Consider the following 23139-nt stretch of genomic DNA (forward strand, 5'->3'; position numbering starts at 1 on the left):
GCTCCAAATTAGATATAAAACCTTAAAGTTCGCTAAAATAAGGGGGGGGGGGGCTTCCTTCTCTCTAGGATTATTATTGGGCAGCACAGTGAAGGCGGATGACATGTTGGTGTAATCCTTCATACGATGCTCAGTGGAGGGTCTGACCTCCATCCACATACAAGCTGTTATAGCAGACAGTAGCCTGCAAGATGTTATAGACACTATTGAAAATACACAGTTATTACAGACAGTCGTATGCTGGCATTGGGCAGTTTCACCTCTGTTAATCATCTGTAAGTAATATTGTTTGTTATCACTGAGACTACTTGTGTGCAGTGTTGGTCAAGTAACTAATTACTGATTACTTCCCCAAAAAGTAATCTGGTTACTTTACTGATTACTTATTTTCAAAAGTAATTAATCACTTAGTTACTTAGTTACTTTTTAAAAACACGATTTACAACCTGAAGAGGTGATAAAGCGATAGATCTTTCAGCCCAATTCTACTTTTTCTGCATAATCCATCATACAAAATATAATCAGATGGAAAAGTCTCTTTTTAAAACTTGTTTTATTAGTTTTAATCTTTTAACTTTATGCATCAAGCAAACATTTAATTATCTGCAACATTCTCTGACTAGAAGAAATTAGTTTAACATTTAAACCTATTTTCTGCACATTCCAGCTCATAAAATATTTTTTGTGTTTACACTCAGTCTTTCAAATAGATGCAAGTAAAACACAGCAGAAAATAAATAAAATCAAAGACTCAGCGGTCCTGTTGCTCTATTTTCACCTGTAAAGCAGGCGGATGTTTGCCCTGGTGTTTTACTGCTTTAAAGTGTTTTAGTTTCTTTATATGAGGTTTGAACCTACAGGGGGCAGCAGGTACCCAAGAAATCATGAGACCGGCACAGAAACTAAAAGCATGTACTGAAGTGTGCACGGTCAACAACGTGGATTTCACACACATAAAAGAGCTGATAGTGGATTATACTGCTCATTTATTCTAACTTACAACATTTTCACTACTTTACTCTTACAGTCCAATAAAACAGGTCATTTCATCTCCAAAAAACATTGAAGTGGTTCATCTGCTGCAGCTGTTACTTAGTGTGTTTTAATGTGACTTTGGTGTTTTCATTGTTTGCTAATTCTACTCTAAACTTGAACTAAACCATCAAAACACCAGAAACATGTTTGCTGTGAGCTACAAATTCTCTGCTGCCTTTAAAGAAACTTACTGCTATAAACCAGCCTAAAGTTTAACATTAGGCACAACTTCAAACTGATGAAAGACTTGTTTTTTTGTTAGAAGAAGAAAGATGCTGAACGTCTGTTTATATTATGTGCCACTAAATGGACAAAAGAAGGCTTTTTACAGCAGGAACGTTTCCCTACCTTGAGGATTTCTCCGTCGGCGTAAAGCACATATATGGTCACCTCGATGTTCTTCTGAACGCTTTTCCCTCCCCTCTCAAAATCTCCTCGCTCCAGTGTCAGGTACAGGTCGTTACGGATGTCACCTGGACCAGCAGAGACATGTTAATGCAGACTAATATGTGTCAAACACCAGCGCACATGGTTGTTTTATTTGTAAAGATGCAACAAAGATGCAAACATGTCCGTAATCTCGAAGCAGGCGCGGTGTGTCGCACACATTTTAAGCTGACACACATAAGACTAACGACCTGTGTGGACGTGTGCGGACTCATTTATCACTCCCCGCTTGTCCTCATAGAGGAGGTGTCACCTTTAATGTATAAAGATGGGAGTTAAACACTCACTCCATCACTGCCTGAGGGGAGCAGTGGTTAATGTGTGTGAAAGACACTGGTGCCTGTGGGATGTGCAGCCCTGCTGTTTTCTTCCTGTTTGCTGTAGAGGGAAGCTTAATGTAAGCGTTCATTTGTTTACCTGTTAAGCTCATCATCATTAAGAGTATTCACCAATGAGAGCAGCACAGCAGGTTCATGAGCTGGACTATGAAGCTGCTCGACTCGTGTCCTTTATTTCTAAAGGCGAAAGTTAAATACAAAGCAAGGCAGGGCTGCTACAAAAGGACCTGATGTGGTACAGATGAATCTATGGTAATGATGATGTATTCAAAGCACTTCTTGTAATTATGTAAAGATTAACTCCTGACAGCTGGCACGACGGGGTAAAAGCTTTGAATAATTTCTGTAGCAGGCTGTAAGAATGTTTATTTCCTGCTGTAAAGTTAACAGGAAGTCTAAGGGACTGACTTGCTTTTAAGAGGAACTGCAGTTTTTTGCCCTCAGCTTCATTTTTCAGCCCTGTCTATTGAAGAGCAACAGACATTTCTGCAGCTCTAAAACATGGCAGCTCGCATCATAACTATCTCACCGGACAAGCAGCACCACAGACCAGAGGAGAAATTATATTTGGGGCTGAAATTATGCCTCTAAGAAAGCCTCTCTTGTCAAGCACATAAATGCGGGATGTTGAATATTTTCTGAGGTCACATATTTTACAGGCTGCATAAATGAATTAACAGGAGACTGTGGAGATCATAGCACTTTAGCTTCAGCAGCATCAGTGTTTGGTATTTCTGCTAAATCTAAAAAGTAAGCATGAATGTGGGACAGGTAAGGTTTCTTTAACTGAATGAAGCTGCAAGCAGTGGATACAAAAAGTAAACAGTGAGATGCTTTTTGTATGTAAATCCAGCTGCTGCCTGGATGTGATATCAGCCTGCTGCAGCATTCACACACAAACACACACTTGTCCATCTTTGTGGTTTCTTTATCAGGCTGCAGCCAGTTGGAAAAACGAGGCATAAAACCTAAAATCCAGATATGGAAATAAAAGTTTTCTCAAACATAAAAATGTAAAATCTTTGTGTCAGCTGCAAATTTATGAGAGAAAACTTAAGGAACTATAATATTTTATTTTTCAAAGTGAAGTTGGAAACAAATTCACATATTTAAACTCCACAGTGCACCAAGAAAACCTCCAACATGGTCTAAAGAAGTCTATGAGTCCCTCACAGTGAGACATCACGATATATTTTTTATTTTCATTTGTTTTGCTTTCTCTAAGATTTATCAAACATTTGCCATTTTTATTTTCTTTTGCCAGATTTTTCTGCCCCCTGGTTCTTACTTCCTCCAGAAGCTGCTGCACTGTGTGTACATCTGCTCACAGCGCCACAGCAATGATTTCTAAAGGTCTGATTAACACTCGACATTTCCATGTTCACTACCACGATCACTACCTTATTGTGGTGGAGATTTATATATATATATATATATATATTTTTTTTTTTCAGGGGTGGGGGGATTTGTCCCTGGCAGGGTCTCCCATGGCAAATCATTTGAATCACTCTTTGTCTGGTTCCTCACCCAGGACCAGATAGTTTGAGCTCCAGTCTCCTGCAGAGGGGCTGGACTAAATGATGTCAGTCCTCTGGGGCAGATAAGAGCTAAGACTGATAAATAAATGAGCGTGCATGCCTAACACGTCTCTGACAGCAGGCAGTGCACTTGTTGAGAAGATTGAATTATCTTTTACACACCGACAGAAACAGCTGGGAAGCTGTACAACAAGACACATTAAATCATCAAAGTGACTTAAGCTAAGTACTGCTGAAAGAGATTTCCACACTTATGAAAAATACATCTGTGGACTTAAATATCTACAAGCCTGTAACTCAGTTTATTGGGTTATTAAATAATAACACATTTACAGCTTTGAAGGTCTTCACAAACATTTTAACATATTACAGGAGGAGAAGCTCCACTGTAATTAAAATGAAGTCAGTGGAGAGATGCAAACTGACACATTCGGTCTCCCTGTAATGGATTTATAGCTCTCAGAAGAGGAAGCTAACACAGGAATATCACAAAGCGGGTCCAATTCTGGGAAACTGTTTACTTCGACCAGTGCTTTGGAGACGTTCCTGCTGGAAAAACCAGATTCACTCCTTTGTTGCTCCCATGTAGGAATCTAAATTAAGCAGCAGCCCGGCAGGAGCGCAGATCAGCTTCTGTGGTTCTGTCCATCTGTCCAGCCTTGAAGTCACTTGTTTATTTTCAGGGATCCTGGACCTCAAATCTAAATTCTCTTTCTTTGTTTGGAACTTGGACATTGATCCAAAGGCCTCTTTGAAAGCCAAACAAAGCTTTTGAAGATTTTTATAGCTGCAAGAAATAAAACTGTTTACAAAATGCCTGCTCGAGAAGAACACCTGCAACACTGCACCTTTTCTCTGTGCTTCAGCTCAACAGGTACGTGTTTTTGCTCCCTTCTTCAAAAGCAGAAGGTAGAGATGTACAAAACCCGCCCAGACATTCAGCACTTTTTCTATTCCTGTCTGACCCATTTACATGATTCAAACCTGAATTGTTGTTTTTATTTATTTTACGTGTTATTCACGGAGTCCATCTCTGCTGTGTGCTTACGTAAACTAAGAATAGAAGTGTTGAGGTGGACAGCCCGCTGCGCTGCGATGGGTAGGCCTGCATGAAGCTGGATACGTGACTCACCGGGCATGATGACATCTGGGAATCCCAGTTTGCGTGTGATGGCCACCCCCCTGCTGAAAATGAGCGGGTTTTCTCTGCGGACCTGCTCCATGTCGCCCCTCAGCAGCTGCAGGGAGATGATCAGCCCTGCAGGATGTGAAGGGGAAGAAATGGGAACGAGTGGGTTGACAGAAAAAGAAGATGGGTAGAGAGATGGATGAAAAGCAAAGGAAGAAGACAGAACAAAGTGTCCTATTTAAAAAGCACAGCCTTTAGGCCACACATAAAATTCAGATAAACTTAAAGTCTAAACAGAGTTTTGAAGCTGCAGAGCTCGTTTGATCTCCCCAGAATCAGAACAAACATTTCAATGCATGCTAAACGTTGCCAAACTGCTTTTCCAGCAGACTCTCAGCCTGTTAGTCTGGGTTCATCTCTTCACCTGAAAACAAAAGTTTGCTGCTGGATTATGTTTTTTTAAAGACACATATCTGTGCGGGGTCATGGGAGTTCACAGACTTTAACACTGGGGCAGAGGAGAGTCCTCTACAGTGACACCAATTAATATGATTTTCCCGCTGATGTCAGAGTGATGACTTGCATGTGTCAGTCAGACGCTCTAAATAAGTTGCTCCTGGGAACTCTTTTTTGTTCAGTGTTCCTGAAATGTCGGCTGACTCATCAGCAATGAAATAAAACGAGTCACAAGTGCTGCAGGACTAGAATCTGCTCCTGCCCTCTGTGCTTTGACAGAAGTAATAAAGTGACTGGAAGAAACGGTCCACACAGAACATCAGCGGGCTGGAGCAATAACTGAGTGCTAGAAATTGCCTCCACCCTCGGCTGCTGTGTTCACAAAAACACCACTGCACTGCTAATGTTGCAGGGTAACCCTGCAAGGATAACGCATCTGCTTCTGGGTTTTGTGGCCAAAATAATTCACCTGGACAAAAAAATCCAGTAGAATAAAAAAATATACTTTTAGGACAATAAATTGTGCTCCGATATACGTGTAGCAAGCCTGCTGTGTTTTTTGGGTGTTGATTGCTAACCTTTATGCCTCCTCTCTTACCATAGCTGGGTTGCCCGTCATTTCCAGTGAAGTGAGGGCACAGCTGGCTGCACTCAGCGATCAACCAGGCCTACAGTGTAAGAGCTGGGGAGGAGAGCAGCTCAGTCTCTCTATGGGCCAGACGTACAGTAGCCTTAGCCGTGTGTTGTGTTTTAATTATGTCAAGCTCCCAGTGAGTAACTGTGACCTCCTGTTTGCAGAGTGGGGTTTTCTTCTTTTGTGTTGTTGAGGTGCAGATTCTTCATTTTTATTTCCAATCTCCCAACATTATCTGTTTGCTGATGCTTTTCTTTTATTTCTGGATTATTTAGGGCGTAGAGGCGAAGTTAGAGCTTTTAATAAAATCAGGATTGAGTTTGTAATCTTTTTCACCTTTTCTTTCACATGGATACTCTACTGTTACTCCCCTCATCCTGTAGGCCAGCGGTCCCCACAGACCGGTTTATACCTGACAATATTTTCACAGACCGGCCATTAAGGTGTCATAAATACAAAATAAAACCAGTATACCAAAAAAAGAAGATTTATTCATTACACGGGGAAAGTCCGAAGGAAACCAAGTTAACGCTAAAAACTGATAAAAACCCAGAAAACCATACACTTCACCCCCGAGCCTCCACTCTCGCAGCCTGGTACCAAACAACTGGCCTGGAGGTTGGGAACCGCTGCTCTACTGTTACTCCCCTCATCCTGTAGCCCGTTTCAGGGAACATAACAGTTTAGGGGCTTGTTCGGGATTCAGAACCAGAAAAGTTTGCATGAAAGAAAGTGGAGATCTTTGAGATATTAACAAGTTATTTATTCTTAAATGTAACTATGAGCTTCAGTATTTGTATTTAGCATAAATCAGAGATGTGCTCTTCATCCCACACTCAGTTTGTTGGGGTCCGATCATCCAAACTCAGGGTACACAAACACGTGGTCTCTCCTACCGTAGTTGGTGCTGGGTGCCGTGTATTTGGTGCTGGACTTGCGGATGATGTTCTCATGGATCTGGTACCATTCATTCTCATTGTTACACCTGGAGAGCAACAAAAAACAATCATGTCCTATAAAGGATAACAATATATTTGTAACTTGTGTTTTTATACAACAAAAGTTCGGTTGGATATAATGGACTTTTGAAATCTAGTTATTTTGGCAGTTACTCTGGGGCGTACGTGCCATCAATCATTGCAATTAAAATATAAAATTGGGGCGTGGTCTACGGGTGGATGCTGGGGTGGTGAGGTGAATGACAGGTAGCAAGGCAGAGCAGCAGCGCTGACATGTCAGAGGAAGTGAGGGGAAATTTTGGAGTTAAATACACGGATAAATTGGAGCAGGTCTTTCTTCCATGTCTTCGTTGGTCTCTACAGCAGATCAGCTGTCTCCATCTCTCCCTCTCTGTTGTCTGTTCTCCTGTCGCACCAAACATCTGTCCTCTGAATCTTCTCTTCTTCTGCATGGAGCTCGAACTTCATCATATTCATTTCAAATCCCTTCCATCCTGCTCACTCCCAGTGTGGATCTTAATATCTTCAGCCGGGCCTCCTGTCTCTTTGTCGGTGTCATCATCTCCAAACGACACACGGCAGCAGGTTCACTCCCATCTTGTAGGCTTCCCTTTCACTCCTGCTGCTACTCCAAAAATGCAACAAAACATTTGTCTGTGTGCAGATCATCTTCACCCGGGCTTCATCGCTGGTATCTTGACAAACCCACTCTCCATTTCGAGTGCTGACCTGCCGCATTTTTGTGCAAACGCATCTTTGGTTCTGTGGTTTTGTTGGAAAATGTAACATCTCTGTTTGTATTGCACACTTCTGTGCACTAGAGAGTGCTGCTCTCGGCCAAATCATACATTTTATTTATTTTTTTTGTTTCATAAAGGGAAAACAGTTTTTAGATTAGACCAAAGGTCAGATTAAACACCCGTTAATGGCATCTTTGAGCCATTTAGAGGCCAGGAAATTGCATTTTCACAGTTTTACAGATCGACTGATTAATCAAGGAAACAACAGGAGGAAAGAGAAAAAGAGCAGTAACTAGCAGACCTATTTGCAGATAATACAGTGGATGAGCCACGCTGTGTCAAGCTGCTGGATTTTTGTATTAACATAAAACAGCCCCATCCAATAAAACAACTCGCTCGTTCCACTCTTAATTTACTCGTCTTTCTTCAGAGTGAACGTGTGGATCTACATTTTCCTCGGCTGATTCTAACAAACTGATGATTTCGGTCCCGTTAACGTCACACGATGCTGGAACACAAGCCTGAAAAGGAGACGTCTAACCCCCCGTGAACCGACCCGAGCAGTTCAGCTAAGACTGAGGCATCAAACACACACACACACACACACACACACACACACACACACACACACACACACACACACACACACACACGCACACACACACACACACACACACACACACACACACACAATGACATGTCTTCAGTTTAGTAAGAAGAGGCTGGTGGTGACAGAGCGATAAGAACAGAAGTAAAGCTATAATAAAAATATATGGCATGCCCCACTCTTTACTGTCTCTCCAGCTCGCTTATCTTTAACCTTCTCCTCTTTCTCTCTCTGACCTTTTCTCTCAGCCCAGAAATATTTGGAGTAGGACAAAATGATTTTCCAAAAAGAAAATATCATCTCTGAGCTCTGGGTGTGTTGAGTTTGTGCTGTAAGCTGATATTTTTGGGCACTTTTGCTATTTTAGTTCACTCAAACATACAGTAATATGATAAATATGGATTTAAAACAAAGACTTTTAGCTTTAATATCAGGACTTTACCAAAAAAACAACAGTCCACTTATTTCGAGGGTCACATGTACCCGGACATATCAGCATAATCGTAACAAAATATTAAAAAGTAAACATTTTGTTTACTTTTTAATATTTTATTAAGAACCCCTTACAGGTACCGACCTTCTCCAGCCCAAACTCATTACGAGTGAGTTTTTCCTCCTTTGTAACTCTGCCAGCTTCTGACTGCAGCTGTGTTTCCTGCCTTTAGTTTTCTCCTCTGTAAACGAAATGCTGGCAGGTTTGAGATCAGCTGATTCTTTACCTTCCTAAACCCGGGGTTGCATTTGCAATTTTTTTACTTGGGTCATTGTCCATCTGTCCAATGAAGTGCCAGCAACTAAACCTGAGATCTGTACACTTCATTTAGGATTCATATGTCTGCTTATGTCAACACCAGCGACTCATATCTGTGTCACTGCTTCACCACAGGTTCGAGTCCTGTGCTGTGAGTCTAATCAGGCCATTACTTGCAGTGAACCCTCAGTATTTTTCTCTTGCCTCGTTATCTGCGAGTGCAGACACTTACGTGTACACTTTAAGGACAAAATCTTTCTCCTCTTTGAGCTCTGAGATGGTCTGCAGCACGTCGCTCATGGCCAGGACCGCACAGCCATACGGTCGACGGTACTGGACGTGCGGAGGACCCTTCTTACTGTCATTCAGCAGCATTCGACCTGTAACCAGAAGCGTGTGCGTCACATAATGAGAAAGGCTCCTGTTCCATTCATACGACAGCATTCATTTCTTTCTATTTTAATCTGAATGGTATTTCAGGTTAATAAAGGTGCACATTATAAACTTGACAAAGTTATTCTGTTATTTCAGGCATTTCTGCAGGAATTGTTTCCACCTACATAACATAACTTACCTGTCCTGATAACTTGTGAGACAATATAGAGATCTCTCTTCATGTCTTTGTTACTCAGATCCTGTGAGAAAAAGAAAAAAGTATCATCATCATCATCATCATCATCATCATCATCCACCAGCTTCAGCTTTTCTTACAATTAAAGAAGGTTTGTGCTCTGAGTTTCTGTTCGTAACGTTTATGGACAGAACTCCGATGTGGAGCCAGGAGCTCCTGGATCACATCTTTTGCTGTTTTTTGCAGATGATGGTGCTGCTGGTCCAGTCAGAGGTGATCTCCAGCTCCAGCTGGGGAGGTTTTGCAGCCAAATGCAACACAGTTGGAATGATAATTAACACTTCCACCTTGAGGCACTGCTTCTCAGCAGGAAAATCGTGGTTTCTAACACTCCGGGAGAGGAATGATTTCCTGCCCCAAGTTAAGAAGCTCAAGTTTCTCTGGATCTTGTTCATGAGTTGAGGAAGATTGGAGCAGGAGACTGCCAGACAGACTGATGTGGATGCTGTACCACTCACTGAGCGGGTAGGTGAAGTTGTTATCGGTCGGTCTATGTTTCTCACTTATGGCTCCCGAGCTAAGAATAAGGCTTCAGAGGAAATTAGCTTCTGACTGGGCTCAGCTTCAGAGATATTTAGTTTGAGGAGCTTCATGAAAATTAGCCAGTTGTCCTGGGTTTGCTGGGTTTGGGAAGGCCCTGGAAGAGCTGGAGGAGGTGGCCCAGGGAGACAGGAGGACTAAGAAGCTCTGCTTAGACTGCTGCATCAGTGGATTGTTTTATTACTTTTATAAATATGTGTGTAATTTAGACATATATGGACTGATTCCAGCTCGGGTTGAAACAAGAACGCTCAGATTTAACCAGCTTAATCATTTAAGCACGTCTGGTTTCATCTCCCCTGTGACTTACATGTAAATCATGCATTCACCTTATAATACTGACTTCAATTGAGTTTTTGTAATTACTGAAGAATTCAAATAACTGCATCAGTGAACGTTGGGAGCTTTAGTGCAGCAAAAATGCATCAAACGATCTGCAGACTGATTCTGCTGCAGAGCAACAGGGGGCAATGCTTCCTCACTTTTAGATCCTCAGTTTTTCAACTGTTCCCTTCTTAAATTACACGAAACACCATCACTGCACCACGAGTTTCATTAAACGTGTGTGTGTGTGTGTGTGTGTGTGTGTGTGTGTGTGTGTGTGTGTGTGTGTGTGTGTGTGTGTGTGTTGTTACCGTGAAGAGGGCACACAGCCGGTCCACCTTCTCTGGATTCTTTGGACCTCCGTTCTTGTTCAGTCTCACCATGAACTTCTCACTGAAACAACACAATCAACGGCCACTTTGGTTAGTTTTAGTAAAAACGATTTCTTTCAGTGAGATCAGGTCGTCACCGCCTCTGTGCTGCTTTATCGCTGATATTTGACCTGAGAAAAGGAGATACGGGAAACAGTGTGTGGCGTCTCTCTCTCTCTTTATTCACAGACTCTGCCAGATGGCTTTATCTGGCAGAGTCTGTGAATAAAACTTAAAAAACTTCTGTTTTTCTTTAAATGTTCCTCATATCAGCCACATGTCAACTGCACACGCTGCTCAAGCCTGAGGTTGAGAAGCTCTAACCGCTGGCAATTTACCCCCGGCGCCCTCTCTCCGTCTCCTCGAGGGATTTCTGAAAGAGATAAAAATTCTTTTGGATTTCTGCTCAAGCCTTTTCCCCGCGAGTACCAGCAGTGAGGAAACTCTAAAGCAGCATGTCTCAGCCTTTTTCGCTTCAGGGAACAGCAAAGTATTGTCTGCTGGTGTCAGCGACTCTGTTCTTTTAACCCATATTTATCCAGGGAAACGCGACGGAGCTGACGGGCCTTTGTTCAGCCACGTCGTGCCTCAGACACATTAGAAGATTTCTCAAATCATAAGTACGTCTGACAGGAGCGAGCCGCACATAAATCCACTGATACTCGCTGACTTACTGTCGTGTTCTTCTTGATGCCCGTCAGTCTTAAAGCAGGCAGGTCTTACATCACGCGAGGTCGCCTCAGGCCAGATGCCAGAAAATCGAGATGCGGAGGCACAAAACGGGAATCCAGATCGGGAATGATATTTCGACATCAATCAACAATATCAATATACAAATATTAGCTGACAGGGATATTCAGCCTTATATATTTGAGTGTTAAGCACAAACTAAAGTCTGAGTTTTTGGCTCACAGCGATTATTTGTACATCGGCGATCCTCATCAATGAAGGATCCACAGTCGTAAGAACGTCTTTATGACAGAAACGAGGAAACAGTTTTATCTTATGAGCTTCATGAACAGCCCCAGAGTCTGTAATGAACTGAGTTACATTTAAAATGATGTTAGATAATTAGATACGAGTCAACATATCCCTACCACAGTCATGCCTGTTTAGGAAAATGATAAACGAGTGACCAAGGTTATATTTTAGCTTCTGATATTTTTACAGCACAGCAGAGAAGTCTGAGTTGGGATGCCTCCAACAAAACGGTCCGGCTCTTCGACTGCCAGCCAGAAAATCTCAATCCACGATCTTCTCCTGGTGGAGTTTCTGAACTGGGTTCAGTCAGCGAAATCCTTTTTTTCTGCCTTCAAAAACTGCTTGAGCAGCTGCCACTTCTGAGAGCACTTACCCACCTAATGAGCCCTTCATCTCTCCATCACCATCCGCTGCACTTCTCTGTATTTCCCATTTGCTTCATGCGCCTACAGACTTATGGGCATGAAAGACGGAGCAGCGAGGGCCTGATTTTCTCTGTCTGTTCCTTTATCTGCTCAAGTTCGGTTTGTACCTCAATTTTACAATGCATAGGACAAAAGTTTCCTGCAAATTAATAAGTGTAAGAAGTAGAAGAGCGATGGAGAACGTGTTCTTCATTCTTCTGGACAAGACCGAGCTGAGAAAAATCAGGACGAACGCTCTGACAGTCAGTCCTGGGCAAAAGGGTTTATGAGACAATGCATTAGAGTATTATCTACTCTCATTTTATTAGTTTTTCAACTGAAGCCATCACTTCGTTAGCACTGTTAAGTAAATCCCTTCCCTGTTTAATATGTTGCCTCCATTCCTGGCTCCTTTTCTTTAGACAACAGAAGAATGAAAGCAGCGATTCTCAGTGAGTCAGTCTCTCTCTGAGCTGCACTAGTAGAATATTTGCAGTCCTGTGTCAGTGTTCAGCACACGTAGTGAGGTGGCAGAGACGATGGCCTTTACATCGGGAAACTTCTCTGCAGCGGTGATAATAAGGGTCTGCTGAAGAGCTTGGCTTCTGATGCACCTGCTTCAAAACACTGAGGTGAGCAATGCTCAGAAATGGCACGGCTGGCTTTCAGCTCAGGTAAAGACAACAGAATGAAGGAATGAAGATGCTGATTATGTGGAGGTTCGAAATGCTGCCGATATCAGCTGACTGTGCAGGGAAGAGAAGTGATCACATTACGAGGTCAATCACAGAGTAGATTGCACATGTTGCCACCTGTGCGACAGATTGTTGTAACAACATGAATCATAATATAAACTCAAAAAATGCAAATTCTAGTTTTTACATGATCTTATTTCTATTGAAATGTTTGCGTGCATGGAGTGAAACCTGCGAGTGATCAGGATGACACGTCGAGCTACGTCGTCACACATCAAACATGCCCTCCCAGCTCACGGGTCTAATGAAGTGCCGGTGCTCTGCATCCACCTGTACGCTCGATTCACTCAACGCTCACAAATTTCTGCCATATTAGTTTGAAGTGAGGAGTTCAGAGCCTTGATGACAAACTAAAACTATTTTCTGCTGCTGTAATAAATCATCTCAAACATGAGCTGTTGGCTGACGATGTGTTCACACACCAATCGTTAGAAATCCTCTAACTGAACTTCCTCATTAACATAAACGGCCCAACTAAATACAGTATCTCATTATAGAACATTGTTCCTCATATAGTCTTTATTGCTCAGCAGATTACCCCCCGCCACATATGATAAGACTCTGAGGTTATAGTGTAAGGTAATACGCAAACAACAACGAGGACCCACAAATCCCTACAACACAGACACACACTGCGTCTGGCTCTTTAAATGGAACAATTTATTCTAATCCCCCAGAGACACTGAGGGCCAAACAAATACAACAAAACACAATAAATATGTATTTCTCCTCAAACAGTGGGACGCTGTGACTTAGTGGAAGATGTGGGGGTGAGGAGGCACAAAGAAAGACTGAGATATGGGTTTTACATTCTGCTCTAAATCCTGTTTTTGTTTCTTTAAATATTGTTGCTGGTTGTTTTTTCATTCAGTCAGAGTTTGATTCAAGGAAGAAAACAATGATATAATCGACAAAATAAGAACATTTTATTTGTTTATATGTTATGTAGGAAGAAGACGGCGTGTTCTTCCCTCATATTTATGCGTGTGTGGTACTGAGGCAGGTTATTGGCTGCTAGTTGGATGGGACCGGTCTCTTCCGGGGATCCTTGGGGATTAAGAGTGTCCAGCTTTCAGTTAGCCATTCCGGGTGTCTCTCATCAATTAGCAGCTGGTTCAGCAAAAGCATTAGAATGTCATTCAGACTGAAGAAGTGTAGTCGGATGATAACAAAGAGAGAGATGGTAGTCAGAACTGAGGGGCTCGAACTACCAGAAGGCAACATTGCAGACATAGAGGACAACTACAAGCACCTGGGATCCCGCAGGCAAATGGGAACCATGAAGAGTGGCTGATATCCAGAAATCCTACCAGTGGCTGGACAAAGCTGGACTGAAAGACAGCACAGAGGCACTAATCATGGCAGCACAAGAACAAGCTCTGAGCACAAGATCCATAGAGGCTGGGGTCTATCACACCAGGCAAGACCCCAGGTGCAGGCTGTGTAAAGATGCCCCAGAGACAATCCAGCACATAACAGCAGGGTGCAAGATGCTAGCAGGCAAGGCATACATGGAACACCATAACCAAGTGGCCGGCATAGTGTACAGGAACATCTGTGCCGAGTATAACCTGGAAGTCCCGAGGTCAAAATGCTAAGATCCTGTGTGAGTTCCAAATACAGACTGACAAAATAGCATTGTAGCAATAGATGTAGTGATCCGAATGATAGCAACATCAGTCAGAAGGAACACAAGTAGCTGGAGAAGTACCAAGGGTTCAAAGAAGAGGCACTCACCAAACTAGGCGAGTGGCTCCAGCAGATCCCAGGAACAACATCCAAGATCTCTGTCCAGAAGAGCAGAGTCCTAGGAACAGCAAAGACACTGCACAGAACCCTCAAGCTTCCAAGCCTCAGGCAGAGGACCCGAGCTTCAAGGATAAAAGACCGCCCACATCAGCAAGAGGGGAATTTTTATCCACCGAAGTTATTTGTAACTATCCCTTTGGGTGGCAGCAGGAACAAGTGAATGAATCATACACATATGACAAAGACTGTTCACTAAGAGGAGGAGAAACACACACACACGGCTGAATTATTAACTTTATCGCTGCATCAATATGAAAGAGGGAAGATAAACAATGCAGATGCAATCAGAAGACGTCCTGACCTATCCAAACTCCTCCCAGCACACAGATGTGGGTACTTGCATGCATATGCAGACATAAGCTGCTGTACTGCACATTTATGTACGCATGCATGCACGTGTGGGCTTGCAGTAACCCACACACACCCACACACACACATATGCACTTTATGGAAATCCATTACTATTTCCACACCACTGACATTCAGTCTAAATATAAACATACTGTACAGGCAGAAGAGTCTCAGCTCAAGCACAGACAGCACTCACAGCCAGGACGACCTTTGCTTATCAAAGGAAATTTGTCCAAAGACACGTTAATAAAAATCACATATTGAGGCCGCTACCACATCACTGCACTGCAGACACACTTCATGAGGAAGGGAAAGAACAGATTTTTCACCTGTCAGGAGATCCAAACTGGAATCTTACTGCCTACTTTCACTTTCCTGCCTCCATCAGGGACTTGGAAATGCGTCAGTCATGAGGATTTTCTCAATATCTGATAAGAACAGGACAATATAGTAATTTTCTACTTCTATCTCCTACTGCTTAGTCTCCTTCCCCTGATGTACTGAGACCTTTTAGTTTAGTCTTTTTTTTACTAGATCCATCACTGTGTTATGAGCTTACTGTCCATAAAGCGTTAACAGGAATCAACCACTGTGTCTATAGATTTATTTTTATGTGAGAAAAGATGAATCAGGTGTATAAAAGTTGGAGATAACCTCGCGTCAGTCCCATGTTTGCGCACTCCTGTTTCTAAAGTCTGGTGAGTCGCTCGCTGTCTTGGACCAGAGGCTGGAGTCCTACATTACCTATAAATGTTACCAAGCTTCAGAAGCAAGCTGTGGAAGTGACAGCGATGGACAGATGTTACGATGAGAGAAATCAGCTACAGAAACATCCTCTGACAGCTGGAGTAGTCCCAGCTGTCACGCAAAGCAGCGTCTACATATTTTTCTGTATATTTCTATTTTATCTGAGGGGTCTGCAGGCACCGACTCATTTCTGGAGCTGATTTCTTTTTTTGGTGAACTCGTCAGATCTGGAAACAAGTTTATTTAATGCAGTAATCACACAAGAGGAAACACTGGATGGAGACGGTGGATTCACCGAAATTACCGCGACCACTCGCAGCCAGTTGCATCTTCAAAGCGATACAATATGATAGTGAGAAAATATGTGAGTCTGCACTCTGTTTGTGTTAATACAGTGATTAACTCTAATAAACTAAATTCAGAGTCCAGACTGCATCTCGTACACATGGAACAGAAACTCCTGTAAATTCCTGCAAAACTGTAAATTGATGTGGATGCTCAAAAATCCTTTTATAGAGGAATATAAGCAACGTACACGGAGATGGAAACAATTCTGTCTTTTCCCCAAAGACATGCGTTGCGCTCACTGTCACAGACTGACTCAGATTGTTTCCAACGTGTCGCCAATCTTTACATTTCTAAGTTAGATTGAAATGATCGTTCCTCTGGCGACCAGCTGGTCACTGCAATCTGTCATGAAAGCACAAATAATTCACTGCAACCACCGATCTTTCTGTGTCGCAACGAGGTTTCTGCTGTATTGGTGCTGTGGTATGATTCACAGCATTAATGCAACCCTTTATTCTTTTTCTGCAAAGTCACACAGACATCCAATTAATTAATATTCCTTCATCATTGTTGCATCGTCTGTATTATTATCAAACACGATAAACCATGCAGTAATAGGTTTTTATGAAACCGCTTTAAACTGCAGAAAAAACATAAACTGGGGAATACATTAAAAGAGTAAAAACTATCATAAATAGAAAAAATAAAAGCACAATAAAAAAGAAACTTATCACACTCTTAAAAACAGAAAAGTTCACTTCACATAAAGGAGGAATCTCTGGTCACCCACTGTTCCCAGTATCTGCTCCTCAATCTGGGACAGAGAAAAGCAAAAGCAGCGACTCACAACCTTCCAGTCAAAGGATTAATATCCAAACACATGACCCGGCTGAATTATCTTCTATTACTTTCATCAAATTCAGTAGAGTGAAGCTATTTCAATTTAACCGATTTAACGGCTGATTTCACTGCATCACATTAAGCCAGTGATTCTGCACAGGCCTCTAACTACACCTTGCATATATTTACAGTATTATTTTAGATATTCAATCGACTCGAGCGAAGTGACTCAGAGTGAAACAGCCAATTTTCCATGACTTCTATCATTACACAGAACAGACACTCAACAGAGGAACAACAGCCTGACATTAAAGGAGCTGCTGATAAAAGAGGGGTGGGCTTCTTTGATTTGGTGTGAAGAAGACAAACGCGATTATGTCTCAGTGAGAACAGGATCCTGGGTCATGCCTCGCACAGCATTAGTTCATTTTAATCACAGATGGTTATTAGTCAGCCCTCTCTCCTAACATAAGCCCCTCCCATACAAATACACTGCATTTCATAACTAGTTTTGTTTTATGTTGTACTTGTTTGTAACATATGACAAAAAACATGTTTCCAGTAAACAAACATGCTAAACATATTTTAGTAAGTAAGTGAGTAATTTTTTTTTTTTACACAAGAATCAGTCACAAAATGCTTCACTGAGGTATTAAGACAACGCAAACACAAACGTTTACTGAAGGATCCCACGATTAACGAGTGCAAAGAGAAGCTTGTGGAACAGCCCACTGTGACAGGCGACAGCTGTACGTTCAGCCCATCTTAGTTTTCAGACGGGAACGTGGCGCCACAAGAAGACCTCTATCTGCAAACATACGGATCCAGTTTGGAGATAAGGATGGAGAAGATTGCGATATGTGAGGCCTCACCTCGTAATGCCACAACAGTAAAATCCAAGATTTCAAACTGATTTTAAACGTAACCAGAAGCCAGTGCAGCGAGTTACCTCGAATCATAATCTCTTCCCAAACCAACCACACAAATACGCTCAAATGAATGTTAAACAGAAGCCTTAATGACGCAGGACGGGGACCTCAGGCTTTACAGTGAAATTCCAGCATCTGACTTGTGCCTCCATCACTGCCTAAAACATGCAATCACTTTTCACACAGGTGTAGGTTTGGCTCTTTCTTCCTTAACAATAAAATTACTTGAGTTATCTTTTTCTAATATTTAAATTTGTTTGATGATCTGAAATATTTAAGTGTGACAAACATGCAAAAGGGAAGGGGACAAACACTTTTCACACCACTGTAGCCACCGTGTCAAGGTGTTGATGCCTGAACAAACACAGTGTGTAACAGTGGCACCAACAATCAACACTGATGTCCATGATGAGGATCCCTCAAAGCAGTGAGTAAAAACTACATGTCTAGAAATGAGTGAAACAGTCAAAGTCCAGCATTCGACTTGAACCTCAGTCTTCTGGGTAAAATTCCAGCATTGATGCTGACAGCAGGTCAAGTTTTTTACATAAGGAGGAAAGTAGCAGAGCTGTCTGCAACTCTTGAGGAGCGGAGACTCGGACAAACTAAGTGCAAACTGTGCCCAGGACAGACACAACTGCATCAAACCACCAACACAACAGCGGCTCTTTCCAAGTGTCTGCACAGACAGCCGGCTAGCAAAGAGCCCAGTGTGGTTAAAGCCGTCTGCCGAGCCCAGCAGCCAGAGCCTGAACCTCAGCAGTAACAAAGGCAGCGGTGAGCAGTCAGGATGGTTTCTACCTGTTCGTGTTTTTAGAGTACAATCACCATGGCGATCACTTTGAAGTCTCTTTGAGCTTCTTCTCATCTTTGCTTTGAGCCGTCGGCTTCGTGTTCTCACTTTGTTTTTCTTGGCAAACTCTGTACTTTTCGGTTTTACATTAAGAATAAGAACTAATTGAAATTCACACCATCTGCCTCATTTTAGCCTTTGTGTTTACAAGAAATTACTCCAAATGACTCCATCCTTCATTAGCTATACCCACTTATACCCACTTAATCCTGTAGAGGGTCACAGGAGGGCTGGAGCCAGTCCCAGCTGACACTGATGGAGAGGAAGAGTGCACGATGGAGAGGAAGAGTGCACGATGGAGAGATGCTAGAGAAGGACAACCATTCACACTCAGATTCTCACCTACCTGCAAATTTCTAATTGCAAATGAACCAAACAAACACAACTTTGGAGTGTGAGAGAAAAGATTCACAGACACAGAGCTCAGCATGAAACTGTTTAGTCTGCTTATTGCTAAAACACCAGTTTTGCAAAATCCTGATGAAACACTTCGACCTGAACTCAAACGAGAAATCTGCAAACCCCAAAGCAGCAATCTGATGAAAGGCGCTTAAGCTTAAAAGGAGGAAATTTGAGTCTTCTGCTTCCTGAACTTTTAAAAACTGAACTGTTTAAAAAAAAAACGTTATTACTTTAGATTTCCTGACAATAAAACACTGTTTGCTGATGCCCAAAGCATGTAGGAGTCTTCAGTTTGCCTGTGGCGACTGCGAGGAGGGAAGAAAGGTTTCAGCTTCGAGTCAAAAAATCCCCACAGAGACACTGGGATGACTTTTGGGATGAAAACCAAAGAAAAGAGACGTCGCCTGCTGAGATCTAACCACATCACAAACCTCAGCCTCCACCTCAGAGGGATCCACACAGGCTGGTGCTTTAGTTGCACCGATCAGAGCTCCTCTCAGGGCAAACAGTCTCAGCAGCTGAAGCATTATTTAGAACGTTTCAGGCAGCTGTGACGCCGTCTCCTTTTCTGTCTGCAGTGCATGCTGGGAGTGTGAGTGAGTGTGTGAAGGTGGTTGTGAGCGTGTGGAGCTGTGGAGAGAGTTCGGGACGTTTGGACTGCGCTTCTTCTTTTGGATTTTCTTTTTTATACACGGTGCTTATTGGAAAAATGGGGCTTTGGTTAATTGCTTGGTTGTCGTGTCGCTTCAGCCTGAATGAATCGTTGGAGAGAGAAGTAACAGACTTGTTCAAACACATCAGACTTCCTCATGCATCTCCCAGTTTCCATGTTCCTGTTTCCCAGAGCTCCTTCCCAGTTTAGGTTCCTGTTAGTTCCCCTTGTGTATTTTTGGGGGTGCCTGTGTTTTCATCAGCTCTATAAAAGGGCTCACTTAGTTTAAACCTCCACCTGCCTCCGTGTCAGCACTCCTTCGTCACACACCGACATCGCGCTGCTGACGGTAACCTGGAAATAGCTCAACCTGATACGGACGAGGTGGCATTCCCCAAAAACTGATGCAAGATGCAAAATGAAGGAAAAGTGCTGAGAACAATGAGGTGAAATGCTTAAAGTCTGGCAAAGCCGACAGAGAAGTGGAGGAAATGAAGGTAGTGGACAGGCAGGAGGAACGAGAGCTGAAGCCGTAAATCAGAGCATAACTGCAACATCCTCAGGTCTCCGGAAAACATCGTCAGACTTCTATCAACAGCTTCAGACATGAGACCGTAGCCAAAAAAGCATCACGTTTCACTGAAACCCCGTCACACTTCTGACTTAACGGCATCAGGCTAAAAAGTCTCAGCATCAGATCACACAGTCTCAGATAAAAGTGCCTCAGAGAGAAGCTTCCTGCCAGCCGGATTGTTTTCCAAATACGTCATCAACGTGCGACAGTGGCAGAACACGGCTACGTCCAAATTCAAGGCTGATTACATCACAGCTAAGCGATGAAGGCTGTCCAAATTCCTCCAAATGCAGTCTACAAATGCGTGCTCCTGTTCCCTGGATTTGAAGGACGGGTCGGGTGTATCCCTCGTGGCCCAGGATTCATTGCAAATCTAAGGTTGAAGAAATTTCTGGGAAAAAATGGTGGACGGTTAAAGCAAAACTTTTAAAAGTGAGTACTGAGTAGAGAGATGAGCTGGAGGTAAACAGATTTGAATGTTTTGAAAGTCAGGCACTGAGGCGTTTATTTAGTTCCTGTGTGTAGGATCGGGGAGCTGTGACTGTACATATGTTAAACTGTCTCTTTGGTTATGTTTGTAGATGAAAAATGAAACCAATAAAGTTTGCTGAAGGTCTCCTCTCCTCTGTCATCTGAGCATCTCAGAGGAGCAGCTCTGGTCATTAGACTCTAACGCTGAGTCAGACTTGGCTGTGAAAACAAGCTGCCAAGGTCAACTTATTTCTGGACTGTTGGTGTGATGGGAGGACGGAGCCTATTAGCTAGTTTGTAATGATGATACAGAGAGAACCAGAATGGGGAAAAGGGGCTGCTCACCGAGCTTCTTTCTTTCCCTGGAGGGAACACGTTCGCCTCGCTCAGACATCACACAGAGCCAAAAACGTCCTGTCTGCTAAACATCAACATCCTCACAGACTCAGCTCTACATTTATTTCCCCCAAACACTCATAAACGTGGCCTTTATCAGCCTCCTTATTGACATTACTGCTTCTTCATGTTGGCACTGAGATCTCTGCACGAATGCATAATTGATGGGTATTCGTCAGGCGGTGGTGTGGGGGGGGTCATGTAATATTTACAGCAGCACACTGTGGCGTGGTGCTGTAAAGGTCCTGGGTTTGAATCCAGCCTGAAGACTTTGTCTGTGGACTTTGCTCTGCCTGTCACGGTGTGTCTGGCTACTCCCACCTCCAACAGTCCAAAGCCAAGCGTGGGGTTCGGCCGTAAAACACTCGAAACAAACATCTGTCGTCTCAGCACGAAGCCAAACTGCTGCTCGCTGATCTTCACCTGGTAACTCTTCCCTCCCACCCAGAGTCTGTCTCAAGTCCTTCCTGAACTCTTCACAGCATCCTTCTGTCTTCAGCTTCCACCACATTAATCCTCGGCTCCTCGCTTCCTCTCCTTGGTGTCTAAAGTCATCCTACAGTCTACCATCCAATGCCGAACACCCGCCTTCTCCCCGACACCACCTTGCAGTCTCTTAGATTGTTTCTTCTACCTAAGATACCTTCCACCTGTGTGCACCTTCCTCCGCCCTATCTTCCTCCCTCTTCATCCAACTTAATCCAGAACTCTTCTCACTGTTCTGACTCACACCCAGCTTGTGGGTCATTATTAACATTCAACATCAGTCCTGCGATTCCCAGCTTCAGCCTCATGATCCTGGCAGACCGTTCACATACTCTTCCATTAAAGCCGATTAAAAACTTCCTCTGGCCTCAGATACACAACAGAAACTAAATGTCAACATCATCAAATTGTTATTTATTATTTAGTTATGTGTTTTCAAACAAAATGAAATCAAATCAAATCACTTTTATTGTCACATCACATGTGCAGGCACACTGGCACAGCACATGCGAGTGAAATTCTTGTGTGCGAGCCCCACAAGCAACAGAGATGTGCAAACACAACAACACAAACGAGCAAAATACAAGAATGGCCAACCTGAAACTAATAAATATATGTACAATATATAATAGTGTATGCATTTCTGGATGTGTATACTAAATATTTTCCTACGCGCGTGTGTGTGTGTGTGTGTGTGTGTGTGTGTGTGTGTGTGTGTATACACATTTTTACAAATTAAATAGTAAAAAAAAAAAAAATAATAATAATAATAATAATAATGAAATATATAAAATATACAGAGTTGAATATGTGCAAAACAAGTGGCATTTATATACAGTGTGGAGTGCATAATGTTGAAGTTCCAGTAGTGAAGCTGAGGTGTCTATGACGTGTTCAGCAGTCTGATGGCCTGATGGAAGAAGCTGTCTCTCAGTCTGCTGGTACGGGACCGGATGCTGCAGAACCTCCTTCCTGATGGAAGCAGTCTGAACAGTTTATGGCTGGGGTGACTGGAGTCCTTGATGATCCTCCCCGCTTTCCTCAGGCACCGCTTCCTGTAGATGTCTTGGAGGGAGGGAAGCTCACCTCCAATTATCCGTTCAGAGCACCGCACTACTCGCTGGAGAGCTTTGCAGTTGTAGGCGGTGCTGTTGCCATACCAGGTGGTGATGCATCCAGTGAGGATGCTCTCAATGGCACAGTGATAGAAGGTCCTGAGGATGCGGGGGCTCATGCCGAATCTTTTCAGTCTCCTGAGAAAGAAGAGGCGCTGCTGCGCCTTCTTCACTGTTTTGTTTGTGTGTACTGACCACGTAAGATCCTCAGCCAGATGTACACCAAGGAACCGGAAGCTGCTCACTCTCTCCACAGCAGCGCCGTTGATGGTGATGGGGGTGTGTACTTCTCTGCACCTCCGGAAGTCCACTATCAACTCCTTTGTCTTTGCGACGTTGAGGGTGGGATGGTTGTCTTGACACCAGTGGGTCAGGGCGCTGACCTCCTCCCTGTAAGCCGTCTCATCACCGTTGGTGATAAGACCCACCACTGTAGTGTCGTCCGCAAACTTCACAATGATGTTGGAGCTGTTAGTGGCTGTGCAGTCGTAGGTGTAGAGTGAGTACAGGAGAGGGCTCAGTACACACCCCTGTGGAGCACCAGTGTTCAGTGTGATGGGGGATGAGGTGATGCTGCCCAGTCTGA

General features: G+C 43.1%; 1 protein-coding gene across 8 annotated transcripts in view; it reads right to left on the reverse strand.

Annotated features, from left to right (window-relative positions):
* LOC308402549 (dedicator of cytokinesis protein 3-like) overlaps positions 1–23139 on the reverse strand; it is a 252665-nt gene that overhangs the window by 39491 nt on the left and 190035 nt on the right. For all 8 annotated transcript variants that reach the window (XM_080891465.1, XM_080891466.1, XM_080891470.1 and 5 more), the window contains exons 10-15: positions 10441–10522; positions 9209–9269; positions 8867–9014; positions 6474–6562; positions 4491–4616; positions 1384–1508 (exon numbers count right to left, since the gene is read on the reverse strand). In XM_080891465.1, coding sequence (XP_080747591.1) covers positions 1384–1508; positions 4491–4616; positions 6474–6562; positions 8867–9014; positions 9209–9269; positions 10441–10522 — 631 coding nt within the window. The remainder of the gene's footprint in view (positions 1–1383; positions 1509–4490; positions 4617–6473; positions 6563–8866; positions 9015–9208; positions 9270–10440; positions 10523–23139) is intronic.

The sequence above is a fragment of the Rhamphochromis sp. 'chilingali' genome, assembly GCF_963969265.1.
Source record: "Rhamphochromis sp. 'chilingali' genome assembly, chromosome: 9".
NCBI classification, from domain to species: Eukaryota; Metazoa; Chordata; class Actinopteri; order Cichliformes; family Cichlidae; genus Rhamphochromis; species Rhamphochromis sp. 'chilingali'.